Genomic DNA, 22,360 nt, shown 5'->3' on the forward strand with positions numbered 1-22,360 from the left:
ACCTGGAATATTCCTTTAAAGCAATGTTAGCTTATGATAGATCAAATTCAATCAAAACAATGTTTATATTTTAATAAATAATGAATTAATGTTACAGTTACATGCACAGCATGTATAAGATACCTTCAAAGATAATAAAAATCACATTTTGTCATCAGTTGTTGAATGGCACATATTATTATAAAAATAGCCTAGAAATAGCAACAGGTTCAATATGATTTTAACAAGGTCAAAATTTAGAGTGTTCACAGTTTTTGACCAGTACCATAGGCCAAGCTGAGAACTACAGGTCAATAATAGCTTGTTGGTACACTGATCGGTATATAAAAAGCTAATGCAGGGAGCCGCCATTCAGAGACTGACAGAGAGCAGAACAGATCCACTGTTTATGTTTAGACTAAATTAAGAAGTTTTGTACTTATTATTATTATTTTTTTTTAGAGTTACTTTCAGTTTTGCATACAATTAAATTAATATTGACTGTGCAATATCAAGAGCACAAATGAGCCATCACTCTTCGTGGAGAGGGCATCATTGTGCTCCTGGAGACACCAACTGCACTGCAAGCTTTAAGGAGTCCTTAGGCGGCAAGAGCTACAAGTTACTCCATGTGCCTTTCCATGGGCCGACCCACAGCCACCACCATGAGCCTCCACACCCATTCCCCACTGTGGATGTTCCTGACCATGCCCACTACATCATCGGCTCTGTCATATTAATAGTTGGCATCACTGGAGTGATTGGAAATGCTCTGGTGATATACGTGTTCTGCCGAAGCCATAATCTTCACACTGCTGGGAACCTGTTTGTGGTGAACCTGGCTGTGGCTGATTTCTTTATGTCTCTCACCCAGTCACCAGTGTTTTTTGCCACCAGCCTGCACAGGCGGTGGGTGTTTGGTGAGCGTGCTTGTGAGCTCTATGCCTTCTGTGGAGCCCTCTTCGGAATCTGTTCAATGATGACCTTGACTGCTATTGCGGCTGATCGCTGCCTTGCCATAATTCAGCCCCTTGCCCTCGTAGGCAAAGTTAGCCAACGCAAAGCTTGCGCAGTGCTGGCTGTTGTGTGGCTCTATTCTTTGGGCTGGAGCCTTCCACCATTCTTTGGCTGGAGTGCTTATGTCCCAGAGGGGCTTCAGACTTCCTGTTCATGGGACTACATGACCTTCACTCCATCAGTGCGTGCATACACCATCCTCCTCTTCATTTTTGTTTTCTTCATCCCACTGGGCATTATTGGTGGCTGCTACTTTGGAATTTTCCAAACTATCCGAGCAGCCGGAAGGGAGATAAAAGAGCTGGATTGTGGGGAAATACATAAAGTGTATGAGCGTATGCAGAATGAATGGAAGATGGCTAAGGTTGCCCTCCTGGTGATTTTGCTCTTTGTAGTGTCCTGGTCACCCTACTCTGTGCTGGCTCTCACTGCTACAGCAGGCTATTCCCATCTCCTGACCCCCTACATGAATTCAGTGCCTGCAGTTTTTGCCAAGGCCTCAGCCATCCATAATCCTATCATCTACGCAATTATACATCCAAAATATAGGGCAGCTATTGCGTGTTATATTCCAGTTCTTCGCTCTATCCTGCGTGTAAGAGAGAAGGACCTCCGTTCATCTTTCAGTTCCAGTAGTGCCCTCTCCTCCCGTCGTCCGACACTTACTAGTCAATGCTCCTTGGGTGTTAACATGGGCAATGCTGCACGAGCTAATGGCCTCTGGGGGAAGACCCACTTGTCTTCGGCTTCAGACACTGATTCCTGCTGGACAGAGTGTGAGGCTGACGGTTCCAGTGTTAATTCTCTGATGTCTAATCGCCGTGTATCCACAGAGATCTCTACAGATACAGCCATTCCTCTACAGTCTAGTGGCAGCATCACCACAAGTGGGCAGAAGGTAGGGAAGTTGGACAAAGTTGCAAGCATGCATATTTCTTTTGAAACAGATGAATCGGAGGGGGAGACTCTGTCTGATGGGAAGGCTTTCCTCCTTGGTGGTAACTAAAGGAATAATGCGGTGCTTCAAAGGGGTCACAACTTTAGTATTAGTTACTTTAGTAGTTGCTTTGAATATGACCTGTTACTGTAGTTTTAGTATGATTAAATAATCCTTGTTCCCTTCTTTATTCCACAATTTTATATTTTTTTTTTAAACCTTGTTTTTACAATTTAATAATTTCTAGGTTATGTGTGAATGTATAGGGAGCATTTACTGATTGTAACCATTCTGTTCAGTTAACAGCCATTTAGCACTTTGTTTCATTATTTAAAAAGCTTATTAATGACATTTATTTTTCTGAAGGTATTCTGGTGTAAAATGTAATGGTCTAAGTAATGTATGTAAATGATGTTTGGCATACATTTTATTTAAATAAAATAGCATATGCATATATCATCAGCAGTCCTATTTATTTGTAACGGTCACAACTGTAGTGACGATACCCCACAATAAAAATACAATAAAAGAAAACCAAACAGACAACTGGCAGGAGTGTACTATTATTGAATGTATGTACCAAACAGAGAATCATAGCACATGAAAATGTATTGCTTTTTTCATGTTTCACAAGTTGCATTACCCCCCTCCCCACCACAAATAATGCAACAATTTTTCATGAATGACTTTTGAAACATATAAAAAATTTATGTACAGTGCATTCAGAGAGTATTCAGACCCCTTAATTTTTTCACATTTTGTTATGATGCAGGCTGCTGCCTTTTGCTAAAATGCTTTAAATTATTTATTTTTTTCCACATCAATCTACTCTCCATGCCCCATAATGACAAAGCAAAAACCTGATTTTTTGACAATTAAAAAGAGCAAACTGAAATATCATATTGAAATAAGTATTCAGACTCTTTGCTATGACACTTGAAAATTAGCTCAGGTGCATTCCATTTCTCTGGATCATCTTTGAGATGTTTCTACACTTTGACTGAAGTCCACATGTTGCAAATTCAATTGTTTGGACATGATTTAAAAAGGCACACACATCTATATAAGGTCTCACAGCTGAAAATCAGAGCAAAAACCAAGCCATGATGTCAAAAGAACTGCCTGCAGAGCTCAGAGACAGGATTGTAAAAATTTCAGCTGCACTGAAGGTTCCCAAGAGCACAGTGGCCTCCATAATTCTTAGATGGTAGAAGTTTGGAACAACCAGGACTCTTCCTAGAGCTGGCTGCCTGGCCAGACTGAGCAATCGGGGTAGAAGGGCCTTGGTAAGAGAGGTGACCAGGAGCCCAATGGTCACTCTGGTTGAGCTCCAGAGATCATGTGTGGAGATGGGAGAAACTTGCAGAAGGACAACCATCACTGCAACACTCCACCAATCTGGGCTTTATGGCAGAGTGGCCAGACGGAAGCCTCTCCTCAGTACAAGACACATAAAAAAAGCACCTAAAGGACTCTCAGACTGTGAGAAACAATATTCTCTGGTCTGATGAAATGAAGATTGAACTGTTTGGTCTCAATTCCAAGTGTCATGTGTGGAGGAAACCAGGCACCACTCATCACCTGCACAATACCATCCCAACAGTGAAGCATGGTGGTGGTAGCATCATGCTGTGGGGGTGTTTTTCAGTGGCAGGGACTGGGGGACTGGTCAGGGTTGAAGGAAAGCTGAATGCAGCAAAATACAGAGATATCCTTAATGAAAACCTGGTCCAGAGCGCTCTGGACCTCAGAATGGGCCGAAGGTTCACCTTCCAACAAGACAATGACCCTAAACACACAGCCAAGACAACGCAAGAGTGGCTTAGGGACAACTCTATGAATGTCCTTGAGTACCCAGCCAGAGCCTAGACTTGAACCCAATCGAACATCTCTAGAGAGACCTGAAAATGGCTGTTCACCAACGGTCCCCATCCAACCTGACAGAGCTTGAGAGGATCTGCAGAGAAGAATGGCCGAAAATCCCCAAATCCAGGTGTGCAAAGCTTTTTGCATTATACCCAAAAAGACTTGAGGCTGTAATTGCTGCCAAAGGTGCTTCAACTAAGTACTGAGTTAAGGGTCTGAATACTTATGTCAGTGTGATATTTCAGTTTTTTCTTTTTAATAAATTTGCAAAGTTATCAAAAATCTGGTTTTTGCTTTGTCATGATATGGTATGGAGTGTAGATTGATGTGAAAAAAAAAAAAATATTTTAAAGCATTTTAACATAAGGCTGCAACATAACAAAATGTGAAAAAAAAAAAAAAAAAAAATAATAAAATACGGGTCTGAATACTTTTTGAATGCACTGTATCTCTCAGACCCCAAACAGAACAGTATAAAGTTCTGTTAAAGAGTAAACTTAGCTTGGGTGCAGGCGGTGGAGAATTAAAAACAAATACTCCAAAGAAATTACTTCTAATGCCTGGGCAGGTCTGTGTATTTTTTAGGTTGATGGCTTATTAGATTTTTGGGGTGACAAATAAGTATTGGGCTTGACTTTAAGTGCCAGTTTTGTGATTTTTTACAATTATTTGTCTCAGGAATGCATTTATTTTGTCTATAGCCTTGAACCACATAAAATGTTTCAGAATAACTTGTGTGTTATTCTGTGCTTTAAAACAGTATGAAAAGGACATACATACTTACTATACAAGAGTTCATCATATTAACTATGGACATGTTATACTAAGTCTATTAACCTGAATGTGTGTTTAATATATATATATATATATATATATATATATATATATATATATATATATATATATATATATATTATTAGTATTTTGATCTTAACTGTAGCCTATTCTAGTATTCTATTGTTTTATCATTTAAAACCTAACAAACATTTTTTGTAAATATCTTTGCTTGAAAAGAAAATTATGCTTGTGTTATTTTTCAATGTTTAAAGGGATAGTTCACACAAAAATTAAATTTCTCTCATCATTTTCTAACACTCTTGCCATCACAGATGTTCTTCTGCAGAACACAAACAAAGATTTTTAGAAGAATATTTCAGCTCTGTTGGTCCTTTCAATGCAAGTGAATGGAGGCCAGAAATCTGAAGGCATAAAAGTAATCCATAAGTCTCCAGTGGTTAAATCCATATCTTCAGAAGCAATATGATAGGTGTGGGTGAGAAACAGATCAATATTTAAGTCCACTTTCACTTTAACATCTAAAAGTCGCATGTGGCATCTGTTTAGTTTAACTTTTACACCATTTTTGGGTGAGCTATCCCTTTAAATGGTAATCATTGTCTCGTTGGCATCACTCTCATACATAAAAAACGAACAAACAACACTTTTTCTTCTGTTTCACTGAATAACCGAACTTTTATTTTGAACTTTTAACGTGACTTTTAAATCACGCTCCGGATGTTGTATTAAACAATGACACGCTGATGTTGCCTACATCACTGTTGTACTGTCTCTGGTGTGAACGCCCCTGTCCCTTGTCTGACTGTCTCATCACAACAAGAGCAGTGAGACGCAAGAGGCTCGTTTGAAGTGAATTATTAATGGCAGTCAGACGATTGACAAAATAATTATCAATATGGGGGATGATGGTATAGACTACAACATTGTATTTCCAGAGGCACTGATCTCAGGTGAGGCTGACTGCAGCAGAACAAACCCTAATCTCTAATATATTTTATGTACGTGCAAATGCATTGCATGTTTATAACACTGTGATATGTAGAGACGTTAACTAAATTGGGGAGCTTTAATAGGAACTTTGCCATTTTTGAGGCTTTGATTCAGTAATACTGTAAGTAAGTGTGCATCTGTCATTGTATTCGTGTTGCTTGGACACATTGTTCTTCTGTTGACAGAAAAACACTGGCGCGGATCAAAGGAACCAGTGGTTATTCTTTTAGGCTGGGCTGGGTGCAGAGACAAACATCTGGCAAAATATAGCTCAATTTATAATCAACAGGTGAGATCCCAAATTTGATTAAAGGCCCTTACAACATAAATATATACCATGGGGTTCAAAAGTCTGGCTTTGAAAATATTGGACTCAAAATCTAATTTAAACCTGGAAATAAACAAAGATTTAGATTTGGAAAATGTAAAAAAGAAAAAAGAAGAAGAAGAAGAAGAAAAAAAAGATACTTATATATCCCCGATTTTGGCTGATCGGTGTGTGTGTGTATATATATATATATATATATATATATATATATATATATATATATATATATATATATAATGTAAGCAATATCACATGAGCAAGAGAGCGATATGACCCTACATCAGTGCTGATTTAGGGCCATATAGCACGATTGCGAGTGTGATATTGCTTATATACAACAGTTCAATGAACAAGTACATTAAAAAAAATTAGGAAAAATTCAGAATGGTCATAAAAACACATTTGTGCATGGAACTACTTTCTTACGCGACGGATCAGAATCTGCTGTTGCTGGTTCAAACCAAATGATGCGTCCAAGCCTTCGTTAGTAATTAAAAAATGTCACTTCAGAAATAGTATCACAGCTTGGGCTGTGTGTAACAATTTATTGGATAAACAAGGATGGATGTGTGTGTGTGTGTGTGTGTGTGTGTGTGTGTGTGTGTGTGTGTGTGTGAGAGAGAGAGAGAGAGAGAGAGAGAGAGAGAGACACAGACAGACAGACAGACAGACAGACAGACAGACAGAGCGTGTGCGAGCACCTGTTGCCACACCCAAGCAGAGATGCTGTCAGCTTTCTGAAGATCAGCTTTCTCAGTGGGAAAGTAGACGTTCAAGCGGGGGTATTTCTCCCTATTTCGCAGTAGCTGGTGTGCAAGAGTCATTCACTATAGAAACAGCAATGTCCTCCGCCATTTTAAACAGCACGTCCTCTCCAGTGTGGAAACTCAGGTAAGAGGTTAAGCGCCTTGAGTTCTGGAATTAATAAGTCTGTTGTGTCTCTCAGCTGTGATAAGCTGTAATGCTGAAGTTGTTAGTTTAAGGCTGTTTAAGGCTATTATCTAAGGCTATTTCCTAGCTTTAGTAGTAATACAAGCGATCATGGAGCACTTTTGTATGTAAACACTGGCTGACACGGATTCACTTCACGTCATCTAACTGGCTCATGTTACACACAGAAATGATCTTTTGCCACCACCTGCTGGCAAACATATGTAATGTAAAAAAAAAAAAAAAAATACATGTAAAAAGAGACACATACAGTAGCTCTTAACACATATGCACAGCTCTTACATTTTAGTTTAGAACAGCACGAACACAAGCGGAGTGATGCACACAGTGAAGCGTCGGAGTGCTGATGGTGTGAGACCATCAGTACTCATGGAATGTCTCTCGTCCAATCAGATTCGAGGACCGGAACTAACGGTTGTATGTATGTATGTATATATATATATATATATATATATATATATATATATATATATATATACACTGTATATAGCTCTGGAAAAAAATTAAGAGACCACTGCTAAATTATCAGTTTCTCTGGATTTACTATTTATAGGTATGTTTTTGAGTAAAATGAACATTTTTGTTTTATTCTATAAAGTACTGACAACATTTCTCCCAAATTCCAAATAAAAATATTGTCATTTAGAGCATTTATTTGCAGAAAATTACAACTGGTCAAAATAACAAAAAAGATGCAGTGTTTTCAGACCTCGAATAATGCAAAGAAAACAAGTTCATATTCAGTTTTAAACAACTCAATATTAATATTTTAACTTAGGAAGAGTTCAGAAATCAGTATATGTTGGAATAACCCTGATGTTCAGTCACAGCTACCAGTCTTTCACATTGCTGTTGGGTGACTTTATGCCACTCCTGGTGCATAAATTCAAGCAGTTCGTCTTTGTTTGATGGCTTGTGGCCATCCGTCTTCTTCTTGATCACATTCCAGAGGTTTTCAATGGGGTTCAGGTCTGGAGATTGGGCTGGGCATGACAGGTTCTTGATCCAGTGGTCCTTCATTAACACCTTGATTGACCTGGCTGTGTGGCATGGAGCATTTTCCTGCTGGAAAAACCAATCCTCAGAGTTGAGGAACATTGTCAGAGCAGAAGGAAGCAAGGTTTCTTCCAGGATAACCTTGTACGTGGCTTGATTCATGCGTCGTTCACAAAGACGAATCTGCCCAATTCCAGCCTTGCTGAAGCACCCCCAGATCATCACCGAAACTCAAAATTCACAGTGGGTTTGAGACACTGTGGCTTGAAGGCCTCTCCAAGTCTACGTATAACCATTAGACGACCAGGTGGAGGATCGATCATGATCTGGGGGTGCTTCTCCTGTGTCCTGAGAAAATCCTGAGATTTTCGTGCACAACAGTCTCTAGAATTTACTCTGAATGGTGCCAAAAACAAAAAACATCCAGTGAGTAGCAGTTCTGTGGACGGAAATGCCTTGTTGATTAGAGAGGTCAACAGAGAATGGCCAGACTGGTTCGAACTGACAAAGTCTACGGTAACTCAGATAACCATTCTGTGCAATTGTGGTGAGAAAATTAGCATCTCAGAATGCTATTCTGAGATGCGGGTTGGTGCTGTTTTGGTGGCACGAGGGGGAACTACACAATATTAGGCAGGGGGTTTTTAATGTTGTGGCTGATCGGTGTATATATATATATATATATATATACAGGTGCATCTCAATAAATTAGAATGTCGTGGAAAAGTTCATTTATTTCAGTAATTCAACTCAAATTGTGAAACTCGTGTATTAAATAAATTCAATGCACACAGACTGAAGTAGTTTAAGTCTTTGGTTCTTTTAATTGTGATGATTTTGGCTCACATTTAACAAAAACCCACCAATTCACTATCTCAACAAATTAGAATACATCATAAGACCAATAAAAAAAAACATTTTTAGTGAATTGTTGGCCTTCTGGAAAGTATGTTCATTTACTGTATATGTACTCAATACTTGGTAGGGGCTCCTTTTGCTTTAATTACTGCCTCAATTCGGCGTGGCATGGGGGTGATCAGTTTGTGGCACTGCTGAGGTGGTATGGAAGCCCAGGTTTCTTTGACAGTGGCCTTCAGCTCATCTGCATTTTTTGGTCTCTTGTTTCTCATTTTCCTCTTGACAATACCCCATAGATTCTCTATGGGGTTCAGGTCTGGTGAGTTTGCTGGCCAGTCAAGCACACCAACACCATGGTCATTTAACCAACTTTTGGTGCTTTTGGCAGTGTGGGCAGGTGCCAAATCCTGCTGGAAAATGAAATCAGCATCTTTAAAAAGCTGGTCAGCAGAAGGAAGCATGAAGTGCTCAAAATGTCTTGGTAAACGGGTGCAGTGACTTTGGTTTTCAAAAAACACAATGGACCAACACCAGCAGATGACACTGCACCCCAAATCATCACAGACTGTGGAACCTTAACACTGGACTTCAAGCAACTTGGGCTATGAGCTTCTCCACCCTTCCTCCAGACTCTAGGACCTTGGTTTCCAAATGAAATACAAAACTTGCTCTCATCTGAAAAGAGGACTTTGGACCACTGGGCAACAGTCCAGTTCTTCTTCTCCTTAGCCCAGGTAAGACGCCAGGAGTGGCATAACAAGAGGAATACGACAACTGTAGCCAAATTCCTTGACACGTCTGTGTGTGGTGGCTCTTGATGCCTTGACCCCAGTCTCAGTCCATTCCTTGTGAAGTTCATCCAAATTCTTGAATCGATTTTGCTTGACAGTCCTCATAAGGCTGCGGTTCTCTCGGTTGGTTGTGCATCTTTTTCTTCCACACTTTTTCCTTCCACTCAACTTTCTGTTAACATGCTTGGATACAGCACTCTGTGAACAGCCAGCTTCTTTGGCAATGAATGTTTGTGGCTTACCCTCCTTGTGAAGGGTGTCAATGATTGTCTTCTGGACAACTGTCAGATCAGCAGTCTTCCCCATGATTGTGTAGCCTAGTGAACCAAACTGAGAGACCTTTTTGAAGGCTCAGGAAACCTTTGCAGGTGTTTTGAGTTGATTAGCTGATTGGCATGTCACCATATTCTAATTTTTTGAGATAGTGAATTGGTGGGTTTTTGTTAAATGTGAGCCAAAATCATCACAATTAAAAGAACCAAAGACTTAAACTACTTCAGTCTGTGTGCATTGAATTTATTTAATACACGAGTTTTATAATTTGAGTTGAATTACTGAAATAAATGAACTTTTCCACGACATTCTAATTTATTGAGATGCACCTGTATATACACACACATATCAGGGTTCCAGACTGCGACTAAAATGGCCGCAAATGTGACAAAATAATTTATTGCGACAGTAATTTAAAATCTAGTCGCCATTGGCGACAGTCAGGTTGTGTGCGTTCATAAGCGGTTTCGTCAGATATTATCTTGTGAGTTATTGAATACATCTTTAGAGTGTGCACCACCAGTGTGTCTCGCGCCGCTTTTCACCCATTCTGTTTCTGACGAGCTCGCTGCACCGCACGCAACAACAAACCCAGTGCGAGTCATGAACAATTGACTCATTTGAACCGGGTCATTTTCATGAATCACCTGAAAAGAACTGATGGTTTGAACTCAGGAGCTCAGGTTAGCAGTTTGAATCAGATTCACTTTCTCAGAAAATCAGCCGTCATTGAGCTCACAACCTATGTGCATTTAATAATAATACGTTTATTTTATATTGTGCCTTTCTTCAAACTCAAGCTCGCTTTACAGGATAAGAGTAAACACAATGAATGAAAAAAAAAAATACTTTAAGAGTCAGAGAAGCATAGGTCAAAGAGATATGTTTTGAAATTGATTTTGAAATCATGTATGGAGGTGTGATCATGGAGGGACTGAAAAGCCCTACCACCAAGTGAGGTCAGCTTGCAATGTGGAATGAATAGTAGGCCCAAATCAGATGAACTGTGTGAGCAGGATGGGGTGTAGTGGCGGATGAGATCGGTGATGTATGAGGGGGCAAGACCATGTAAAGCTTTGAATGTTGTAAAGAAAATTTTGTTTTGGATACGATAGGAGACAGGCAGCCAGTTTAGCTTACAAAGTATGGGAGTGATGTGAGAGGATTTCTTTGAGTAGGTGAGAACCCTAGCTGCTGAATTCTGGATGTATTGCAGTTTGTTTATTGTTTTAGTCGGAAGGCTGGAAAGACAGCATTACAATAGTCAAGTCGAGAATTAATAAAGGTGTGAACAAGAGTTTCTGCATCTTTGGTGCTAAGAATGGGGGCGAAGTTGCACGATGTTATGGAGATGATAGAAAGCAGTTTTTGAGAGAGGAGATGTGAGCGTGGAAAGAGAGTGTAGGGTCAATGATAATGCCAAGGTTATGAACCATAGCGGAGGGTCTGTCCACGACACCATTTATAACGACCAGTTGATCAGGGAGATGTGATAAAACACTTGGAGACCCAATTATCAGTATATCAGTTTTATCAGTGTTGAGTTTTAGAAAGTACTGATCATCCATGAGTTGATGTCCTTAATACATTCAGAGAGGGAACTTGTGGGGAATGGGGCAATGTGCTTAGAGCTGATATAAAGTTGAGTGTCATAAGCATAGCAGTGAATGTTGAGGCCATGATGGCGAATGATGTGACCTAGGGGAAGCATATAGGTGATGAAGAGCAAAGGACCAAGTACAAAACCCTGGGGGACACCTTGAGAAACAGTAACAGAAGTTGACTGACGAATAGAAATGTAGTGTTGGTGGCCAGAGAGGTAAGAAATGAACCAGGACAGAGCAGTGCCTGAGATGCCAATTGCAGAGAGCCTAGTGATGATTATGCTATGTGAGAGAGTGTCAAAAGCAGAACTGATGTCTAAAAGGACCAGGAAAGTGATAGCTACAGAGTCCGCAGCCATCAGTAGATCGTTAACATCTCTGATGAGTGCAGTCTCAGTGCTGTGTAGAGGACGAAAACCAGATTGAAAACACTCAAAGAGATTGTGTGTTGCCAAATACGAGAGAAGCTGAGATGCAACCACTTTCTCCATAACTTTAGATAAAAAAGGATGATCCGAAATAGGGTGGTAATTTTGAAGATCGGTGGGGTCTAGGCCAGACTGGAGTGACAGCTGCAGTTTTCAGTTCTGGAAGGACAAAGCCAGTACTAAATATTATGTTGATAAGGCGGGAAATAGGCACAGAGATAACAGGCAGACATTGTTTAAGCAAGGCAGTGGATGCAGGATCAAGCTGGCAGGAAGTAGAATTCAATTTGCTAATAAACTGTAGATGGGGTGGTGGTGGTGAAATCAGTAAAAGTGCCAATCTGGTTTGTGAGAAAATCCTGAAGTGGATCAGGAGGACCAGTAGAAGGTAAAAGTTTGTAAATAGAGTTGATTTTATTCTGAAATGAGTGAAGAAATGACTGACAGAGTTCAGTAGAGGCTGAAATGAGGGGTGCAGTTTATTGACAGTAGAAAAAAGTGTTTTGGATCTAGAAGATGTGTTATTGATAATGGATGAAAAGTAAGAGAGCGTGCATCATTTAATGCTGATTTGTATGCCTGTATATGGTCATTATAGGTGGTTAGGCGAACAGATAGACCAGTTTTCTTGTAAAGACGCTCAAGGCGTAGCTTTAAGAGCACATAATTCATGTGTGTTCCAGGGAGACGAGTGAGTGGAGGGTACACATCTACTTTTAAGAGGGGCATGAAAATCAAGGGCACTTGAGATGGTCATGTTGTAGCTAGTGAGGATGTCAGTTGGACAGGAAAGTTGCATGACTTCTGTACGGAAAGGTGTTTGAAATGATGCAGAGAAGGATACAGGGTTAATGGAAGTAAAGTTGCTAAAGGTAACCAAGGATTTTTGAGCAGAACTGGGAAATGGAGTGTCGCAGCTCAGTTCAGTAAATAATGTGCATCCGGAAAGTATTCACAGCGCTTCACTTTTTTCACATTTTGTTATGTTACAGCCTTATTCCAAAATGGATTAAATTCATTATTTTCCTCAAAATTCTACAAACAATACCCCATAATGACAACGTGAAAGAAGTTTGTTTGAAATCTTTGCAAATTTATTAAAAATAAAAAAACGAAAAAAATCACATGTACATAAGTATTCACAGCCTTTGCTCAATACTTTGTTGAAGCACCTTTGGCACCAATTACAGCCTCAAGTCTTTTTGAGTATGATGCTACAAGCTTGGCACACCTATTTTTGGGCAGTTTCTACCATTCTTCTTTGCAGGACCTCTCAAGCTCCATCAGGTTGGATGGGGAGCGTCGGTGCACAGCCATTTTCAGATCTCTCCAGAGATGTTCAATCGGGTTCAAGTCTGGGCTCTGGCTGGGTCACTCAAGGACATTCACAGATTTGTCCCATAGCCACTGCTTTGTTATCTTGGCTATGTGCTTAAGGTCAGTGTCCTGTTGGAAGATGAACCTTCGCCCCAGTCTGAGGTCCAGAGCGCTCCGGAGCAGGTTTTCATCAAGGATGTCTCTGTACATTGCTGCATTCATCTTTCCCTCGATCCTGACTAGTCTCCCAGTTCCTGCCGCTGAAAAACATCCCCACAGCATGATGCTGCCACCAACATGCTTCACTGTACGGATGGTATTGGCCAGGTGATGAGCAGTGCCTGGTTTTCTCCAGACATTACGCTTGACATTCAGGCCAAAGAGTTCAATCTTTGTTTCATCAGACCAGAGAATTTTGTTTCTCATGGTCTGAGAGTCCTTCAGGTGCCTTTTGGCAAACTCCAGGTGGGCTGTCATGTGCCTTTTACTGAGGAGTGGCTTCCGTCTGGCCACTCTACCATACAGGCCTGATTGGTGGAGTGCTGCAGAGATGGTTGTTCTTCTGGAAGGTTCTCCTCTCTCCACAGAGAAATGCTGGAGCTCTGTCAGAGTGACCATCGGGTTCTTGGTCACCTCCCTGACTAAGGCCCTTCTCCCCCGATTGCTCAGTTTGGCCGGGCGGCCAGCTCTAGGAAGAGTCCTGGTGGTTCCAAACTTCTTCCATTTACGGATGATGGAGGCCACTGCGCTCATTGGGACCTTCAATGCTGCAAACATTTTTCTGTACCCTTCCCCAGATCTGTGCCTCGATACAATCCTGTCTCGGACGTCTACAGACAATTCCTTGGACTTCATGGCTTGGTTTGTGCTCTGACATGCATTGTTAACTGTGGGACCTTATATAGACAGGAGTGTGCCTTTCCAAATCATGTCCAATCAACTGAATTTACCACAGGTGGGCTCCAATCAAGTTGTAGAAACATCTCAAGGATGATCAGTGGAAACAGGATGGACCTGAGCTCAATTTTGAGTGTCATGGCAAAGGCTGTGAATACTTATGTACATGTGATTTTTTTCGTTTTTTTATTTTTAATAAATTTGCAAAGATTTCAAACAAACTCCTTTCGCATTGTCATTATGGGGTATTGTTTGTAGAATTTTGAGGAAAATAATGAATTTAATCCATTTTGGAATAAGGCTGTAACATAACAAAATGTGGAAAAATTGAAGCGCTGTGAATACTTTCCGGATGCACTGTAATAGCATGTTTCCTTTGAGTGTTTCTCAATTAAGTAAATATTGCTTCAAGTTCGAAAGTGCCACTTTTTTAAGTAGGACCCTGTGAAACCTACATTTTCCCATTTTTTCCTTCTGAATACGATGTTTTAAAGTTTAATTCAATTCTATCATCAAAATGTGCCTAAGCATATTAATCCAAATTTCAATCAAATGAAAAGAAACCAACCCCCCACCCTTTTTATTTATTTATTTATTTATTTATTTATTTTTTTAAATGTAGTGCTTTAATGAAGATCCTCACAACATAATCTAAAACACAGCATTGGTCTTGTTTTATGTCAAATAAAGTGCTGCACAACAGAGCCTCACATTATAAATGAAAACATTGATGAAAACTTCTATTTAGTACAACAGCACTCTTGTTTGTGAGATATAGGTTCAACATAATAATAATAATAATAAAATGTACTAAACACTAGTAATATATTACTGTTGCAGTTTCTTAAATTTCACATGTCAAGCTTTTATTTTGAATCAAACTGTTATTTTGAATCAAACTGTTATTTTGATGTGAAGTCGGTAGTTTCACACATCCATATTTCACACTTTTCCATATTTACATACAGCTAGAGTGCATGTTGTCATGAAAAAATGGGACATATGTTAATTTTTTATATTAAGGATAATTGTACAATGATTCAACTTTTCACTTAAATTGATATGCTAATAATATAATATGTAATTAATAAAAAAAAAATTAAATTAGAACAATGCAAAATAGAAATATTTCACTATTGGTTTAGGCTTTTGGACTCCACTGCATAAGATACACCAGTAACAGCTTCTCATTTCCTTTCAGGGATGTGTGACTGTGCGTTGCACGGCTCCATTGAAGACCATTTTTATTTCAGAATCATTCGGATACAAGGAACTCCAAAGCACTGCTCACAAATTACTTGAACTTCTGTATGACTATGAGGTTGAGAACAACCCAGTTTTCTTCCATGTGTTCAGCAATGGTGGCTTCATGCTCTATCGCTACATTGTTGAGTTATTGCACTGTCACAAGCAGTTTAGCACTCTTTGCATAGTGGGCACAGTTGTGGACAGTGCCCCAGGTAGTCAAAATGTTATAGGTGCCCTCCGAGCTCTCAAAACCACCTTAAGGTCCAAAGTCAATGTGCTACTGCAGTACCTCCTCCTAGCACTGTTTGCTGTGATGGTTGTGCTTCTCAGGATTGTCCTGTATCCTGTGACCAAGTACTTTCACAAGAACCACTATGATGCCATGATGGAGCATCCAGCCCCTTGGCCTCAGATGTATCTCTATTCTAGAGCAGACAGGGTGATCAGATACAAAGATGTGGAGAAGATGGTTAAGGCATTGTGGGAGAAAGGGCTGACCGTTGAAAGCTTTGATTTTATAACCCCTGCCCATGTGAGTCTATACAGAGACTGCCCAGAGGACTATTCCAACAGGTGCAGGACATTTCTGACCCGCTGCATGACTGCTTCAGTGGAGACCTTGGCAAAAAGACGGCTCCATGTGCACCAGTAATTATAGAGCTCTTGACTTACCCTTAAAAATATAAGTCGTAAATACTGTATACACACTGTAAATGTACATGTGCATATCTTATTAGTGAAATAAAATAAAGCACTGCTGTTTAATAAATTAAACTTATCTTAAACCCTAAATGAAGTTTTAATGGGGTGACAATTGCACCCTAATCTCTTCTGTATTTGTCTTATGCTGTGAATTAAATTGTAATTTAGCGGTTATTGATATGTTACATTATTTCACATTTTTAGACATTGTGAATTAGTAAATTTGTGTATTTAGAAACTGTGAATGAATACGTTTATGTATTTGACTAATGTGCCTTCCTTAAATAAAAGCGTCTTTTAACTAAAAATCGAATAGATTCTGCCTTCGAAAGCAAATCAGTGCGATGGTTCAGCTTGAACTGCTATGACCGTCAGGCCACTGTTATTGTACAGTGACAAACACCTCCATTGAGTAACAATGCTTCTTTGTACTGGACACTATCCAGTATTAACAAACACAAAAACTGGGGTTGAGTTGGCATTGTGTCATTTTTTTATTTTTATTTTTTACAGATTATAGGCCAATATTATTTTAATCTTTACAGAGACCTCTTCTATTACAGTATACTTGAGGAGCAAATTTTAAAATAATGCATTTAACATAATTCTCTCTTTTGCATATCCAAGAATATTTTTTTACAGAAATACAGTGCCCTGTCTACTTTCGTATTTATCATGGAGAGATATTTCACTTCCAGGCAGGTAATATTGGCCTTTGTCATCTGACAGTCAGCCAGTTTGTTATCAGGAGGGCTTCAAGTTGGCCAGGCAGAGATTCTCATAGCATGTCTCCGACTGTCATATCTGGCATTTCAAAGCGAGGCATTTGTGTCTCTTGAAAGCCCTCTGTGGCACTTCATATATACAGAGCCACTGATAGGAAAGAGGAAGAGAGGAGTTTATGTATCTGTTTAGACAGATGAACATTGCTTATTGGAGTGCATCATGAACTGATTACTTTGTTTTTGTCTGATTGGTCAGGTTGCTTACATTGCTTAAGTGTGTTTTCTTGATGTGGGTGCGCAAGATGGTGCCGTGTTAACATCTTCGGTGTATGGCTCCTGAGCTAAATGAGCAAAACTCAGTTTTACACAGTCGTAATATGAGATTTTATACTTGTATTGTCATAGCTAACTTACGTTGTTATTTTTGAGATACTATACGCAGCATGGGCAAACGTTCGGCTAAAAATTCGAACAACAGAAATCCTCTGACTTCAAGTACTAACAAACCGGGAACAACCATCAAGCATCTCTCTCAGGCAAGAGCCATAAAGCACCATGACTATGCTAAAAGTGTCGATTGAGATTTAGCTGATGTTATACATTATATTGCCTGAAACCCCTGATAAGCTTCCAGTTGCCAAAAATCTCATGTGGCATTACAGGATTATGTGCCAAACTCTGTCATTCTTTCTGTGATTGGCAAAATGCAAGAAGAATAATTGGTGAGACTACAGTCTGTGGAAAATTCCATTCAAGAGAACAACCTCAATTTGTTCACTTACCACATCGATGAAGTTCATTGGCAAATAAATTGAGAACATCACAAAGAGGGTCACTTCTCTTGACAGTGTGGCAGCTACTTTTATGAAAGAAAATTAAGCTCCTTGGCAGACATGCTTGGAGTTGGATGAATTTAAACGCAGATGGAATTTGCAGGTGTCCCTGAAACAGACAACGAGAACATCAAGGAAGTTATCACGGACATCTTTGGCAAAGTTTCACCAGATTCTGCATCATCTCTCGCTAGTTCTGTGGACATTGTGCACAGACTTGGCCCTAAATCTACCACTGTCTGCTCCCGTCACATAATTGTCCAGTTCAATTCACGTAGCATCCGTGACAAGATCTGGAGAGATCCCAAATCATCCGACTTCCTTCAGCAGAACAACATTACTCTTTTGAAGGACTTGTCATTGAACATGAAGGAAGAATGTAACAGACTATGACCCCTGGTGAAGTAAGCAAGAGAAGGCAAAAATACTGGTTTCAGAAGTGCATTTGCTTATGTAAACTGTAAAAATATCTCAGGATAATTATTCATCGCCCTGTGCTTCTGAGAAATAAGTTGTTTCTTTCTAAATGTGATACAAATATTAGAAGCTGAGTCAGCTCAATGTTTTTTTTCCATCTTCCTTTTGGTTGCAAGTTGAACTTTATTACTGTTTAACCTAGTTCTAGTTCATTGATGTTATCAAGTAATTTTCTTTGTTTTTCACTGAATGATACGACATTTAACTAAAAGAAAGTCTGTATTTTTGTTTTGTATGTCATATAAAAGGGATGTGTATTTTATGCAAGAGACTCATTCATGTAAGGAGGATGAGACATTCTGGCAAAATCAATGGGGAGCCAATGCATTATTTAGTCATGAAACTCACTATGCAGAAGGTGTTGCTATTCTCTTTGGGAAAAAAATTCAGTGGCACAGTTGTTGAGTTTGCTGCTTTTCTTGAAGGAAGATGGTTATTATCAGTAATACAAATGGATGATTCCTATTCAGTTTTAGTTAATGCGTATGGTTTTAATAGAGCTGATTTGAACTCTACTCTCATGGCATAAATCTCTTTGGTTCTTGATAAACTTAGAAAATTTCCCTCTGCCTTAATAATTATTGCCGGAGATTTTAATGAAGCCCCTAATTATCTTGAAGACTCATATCCTCTGAGAATGAGTCAAAACGCTGTTAATCCTATTATTTGTGATTTCTGTCATACTCTGGACTTAATTGATGCATTGAGATTTTTATATCCAGATTCAACAAAATGTACTTGGTTTAAAACAGATCTAACCCTAAAATCTCATATCGATTTATGGCTAGTTGCTGTTTCATTGATCCCTCTTTTGATTTCTGTCTCGTGCACTCCTTCGTCACTAACTGATCATTGTTGCATTGATATGACCTTGAAAGCCCAAAAATCTAGTTCTTATAATCCTTGTTATTGGAAGCTAAACGGTACCCTGTTTCTTAATGAGTCATATTGTACAGGCATAAAGAATATAATTATTAAGATCAAAGCAAGATAGGATGTATCCTATATTTCAAAATGGGAGATTCGGAAATTTGAATGTAGAAAATATTCTATATCTTTCAGCAGAAAAGTCTCTTCAGAGAAAGCAAAGAAAATTGCAGCTTTACTCAAAAATATATCAGATCTTTTAATAAAAGTTCAAATCTCTGAGGAAGACCATATGACTATACTCTTTACAAGAAGAGTTAAATTCTATTTATCTTGAGAAAGCAAAGGGAGCATTTGTAAGATCCAGGGCTAAATGGCTTGAATTTTGGGGAAAAAAAATAAGGCCTATTTTTTTCAACCTTGAAAAGCAATGGGGGCAAAAATGTAAAATTTAACAGCTTTATGTTGATTATGTTCTTACTTCCTGTAGCAAACGTATCTCTCAATTTGTCCTCAATTTTCAGTAAAAACTGTACTCCTCAGCTTTTGATAATTTAGAAGCCGACATGTTTTTTTAAATAAGGTCTCTCCATTCATTTCCCAAATTTGTGGTAATAGTAAAGAAATTTGTGACAGACTTCTAACATTGGAAGAGTTGGACTGTATCATTGCCAAATTTCCTAGGAACAAATCACCTGGACCCAATAGCCTACCTTTTGAGAGTCTTTTGTGAAAACATAAAGGATTTACTTTATGACGCTTTGAAGGAATGCACTGAACAGGAAGAAATGGCCCACACTATGAAATAAGGTCTTATTGTGTTTATTCCAAAACCTAATAAAAATAACAATTTCTTAGATAATTGGAGACTTACATCCCTCCTAAACATAGATTACAAACTTTTGGCAAGTATATTCTCGAACCATCTTAAAATGTGTTTAGAAGAAATAATTTCAGAATCACAGTTAGGTTTTAAGAAACAAATTTCATATATCAAATAATATTCGCCTTATTTTAGACTTGTTCGATTATTCTGAGACGATAAATCAACATGATCAAATGGGAAGTCAGTATGCTGTTTCCGAAAGTTCCGGTACCCTAGGATCGGCAACAGTATGCCGACATATGCTGACATCGGACATATTTGGAACGGCTCAACAACCATTACTTCCCCTTGTGGCATGACTGTTAGTGCGCTGTGTCAGTTGTATGGGAGACCACAGTTCAATCCCCATTCAAACAAGGAAGTAATCATGTTTGTTTAAACAATCACGAGCCTGATAAGGAGGTTGCATTTTGATCCCTAACGTTGCATTTTGTTTCTACTAATGGTTAGGGTTAGATTTGGGTTTTGGTTGGGGGTTAGATTAAATAAAATAAGCATTTCTCTTCACTGTTTTACACACTGTTCAGCTGAAAACAATTATTTTTACAAATGACTTCTAGTGAACTCTCCAGGATATAAATGGATGTCACACTTGTTTATATGCTCTGAAACACTTAAAGCTTTAGCCTCTGGAGGTGGTGTTTTCAAATTCGGTCAACGTATACCGATTTCAGCTAAAGAAAAATCAGCACACACTTGCCGAATTTTATGTGAGATCAGGCTGGATAAATAGGGATGCTCTTATTCTTTTTTTGGATTTCTTTAAAGCATTTGACACAGTTGAACATAATTTTATTTTTAGGGGATTAGAAAAATTTGAATTTGGGGGTAATTTCATCCGTGTGATTAAAACATTATACAATGGCATAAATAGCTGTGTATCTCTTGTCAATGGTACTTCATCCCATTTTAGTATTAATAGAGGCATTAGACAAGGATGCCCCATATCTCCCTTTTTATTTTTATTGACTGCAGAAATATTACATTTATATGTTGTTTATTGCTCAGGTATTGAGGGAATTCAAATTCATGAAAAAACATTATTCATAAATCAATTAGCTGATGACACCTGCATTTTTTTAAGGGATCAATTTCAGGTGTGCTCCATAATTCGGAATTAAATAACTTTTCTAAAGCATCTAGGCTCATAATACAGACAAACTGAAATAATGTTCATACATGATTAAAATGTGCCCTCTATAAATGGAATCCAGGTAAAAGGTACAGTTAAATATCTTAGTATCTGTTTAAGTAAATCAGTTCATGAAAGAATTACTTCAAATTTTAATCCTAAACTAGAGGTTGCCATAAAGATACCTAATATGTGGCTACAGAGAGATCTTACAGATTACGGGAGAGTTTTGCTCTCTAAGACTGAAGGAATTTCCCATTTTGTTTATCCTGCTATATCTCTTTATGTCGACCCTATTACTTTTAAAGCAATTGATTCGCTTCTCGTTAAATTCATTTGGAAAAACAAGGTTGAATGCACTAATAGGAAGTCTGTTACTAAGCCATATTTAGAAGGAGGTCTTAAACTTTCATACTCTAAATCAGGTTTTAAAAGTTAATTGGCTTAAAAAATGTATCAGTGGAAACTCTATTTGGTTTTGGATTCCTAATATGATCTTTAAGAAATGTGGTACTCTGCATCTGTTACTTTCATGTGATTTTAATGTACAAGGCTCCCTTTGAAGTTATCTAATTATGACAAGCAAGCCCATGAGTCAAGAAAGCTGATCTTTAAGCACAATGTTTCACCTCATATTATCTGGAATAATCCATATATTTTATCACATCAAAAATCGATTTTCTTCCCAGATTAGTTTAATCAGAAGATTGTTTTTATTTCAGATTTGTTAAATGAAAATGGGGAAATATTTTCATAGGAAAGTTTTGAAAGAAAATGTGGAGTAAAAGCTGATAGACAGGACTTTGTTAAAGTTACAATGAGTATTCCTCCCAATTTGATTCTTTAAGTAAAATATGACAAATTGTACTGTGAAATGAATTGGAATATTCCTCTACCATCTATTCAAGGGATTAGTATTTTGAGTCTTAAATGTACTAACCATTTAATAGGAAACGTTATAACTGCTAATTATAGTAATATTCCGAAAGCCTATAGCAAATGGTTAACTCAAATTCCTAAGATAGGGTGCAAGATTTGGTCAGTAACCAACAATTTTTTATTTCATAGCAAAATTAGGGATGTTTATTTCAAAATTATTCATCATTATTACCACTGTAATAAATACCTTTTACAGTAAATTTAATGGTGACATTTCCCCGATGTGATCTTTTTGTTTGGAAGAGGAAGAAAAACGTCCCTATTTATTTTACTTTTGCCCTTACTCCAAAACATTTTGGTCTCACATCTCGTCCTCTTTATATCTTATATTTTACCAGATGGTAATTTTTCTATCACAATTATACTTTTTCATAATTATGAAACTGATAATAAGGTGTTAGATAATGTGTTACATGTTATTTGTATGATGAATAAATACTATATCCATAAAGGAAGGTACCTCAAATTCAAACCCAATCCAAAATGTTTTGCATTGGACTTTTGTTATCTTCCCTTCTGAA

The 22,360-nt window shown here is 38.3% G+C and overlaps 2 protein-coding genes across 2 annotated transcripts; both read left to right on the forward strand.

The window, feature by feature from the left end:
- The first annotated feature begins 368 nt into the window (after positions 1-368).
- LOC127442137 (melanopsin-like) lies at positions 369-2,467 on the forward strand. Its single transcript, XM_051699976.1, has one exon. The coding sequence runs from the start codon at positions 503-505 to the stop codon at positions 2,000-2,002; it is 1,500 nt and encodes a 499-aa protein (XP_051555936.1). The 5' UTR covers positions 369-502; the 3' UTR covers positions 2,003-2,467.
- Positions 2,468-5,345: 2,878 nt separating this feature from the next.
- LOC127442152 (transmembrane protein 53-like) lies at positions 5,346-19,029 on the forward strand. Its single transcript, XM_051699997.1, has 3 exons — positions 5,346-5,547; positions 5,773-5,876; positions 15,232-19,029. The coding sequence occupies exons 1-3, from the start codon at positions 5,493-5,495 to the stop codon at positions 15,928-15,930; spliced, it is 858 nt and encodes a 285-aa protein (XP_051555957.1). The 5' UTR covers positions 5,346-5,492; the 3' UTR covers positions 15,931-19,029.
- Positions 19,030-22,360: the final 3,331 nt, after the last annotated feature.

This window comes from Myxocyprinus asiaticus, chromosome 6 (assembly GCF_019703515.2).
Source record: "Myxocyprinus asiaticus isolate MX2 ecotype Aquarium Trade chromosome 6, UBuf_Myxa_2, whole genome shotgun sequence".
Classification (NCBI taxonomy): domain Eukaryota; kingdom Metazoa; phylum Chordata; class Actinopteri; order Cypriniformes; family Catostomidae; genus Myxocyprinus; species Myxocyprinus asiaticus.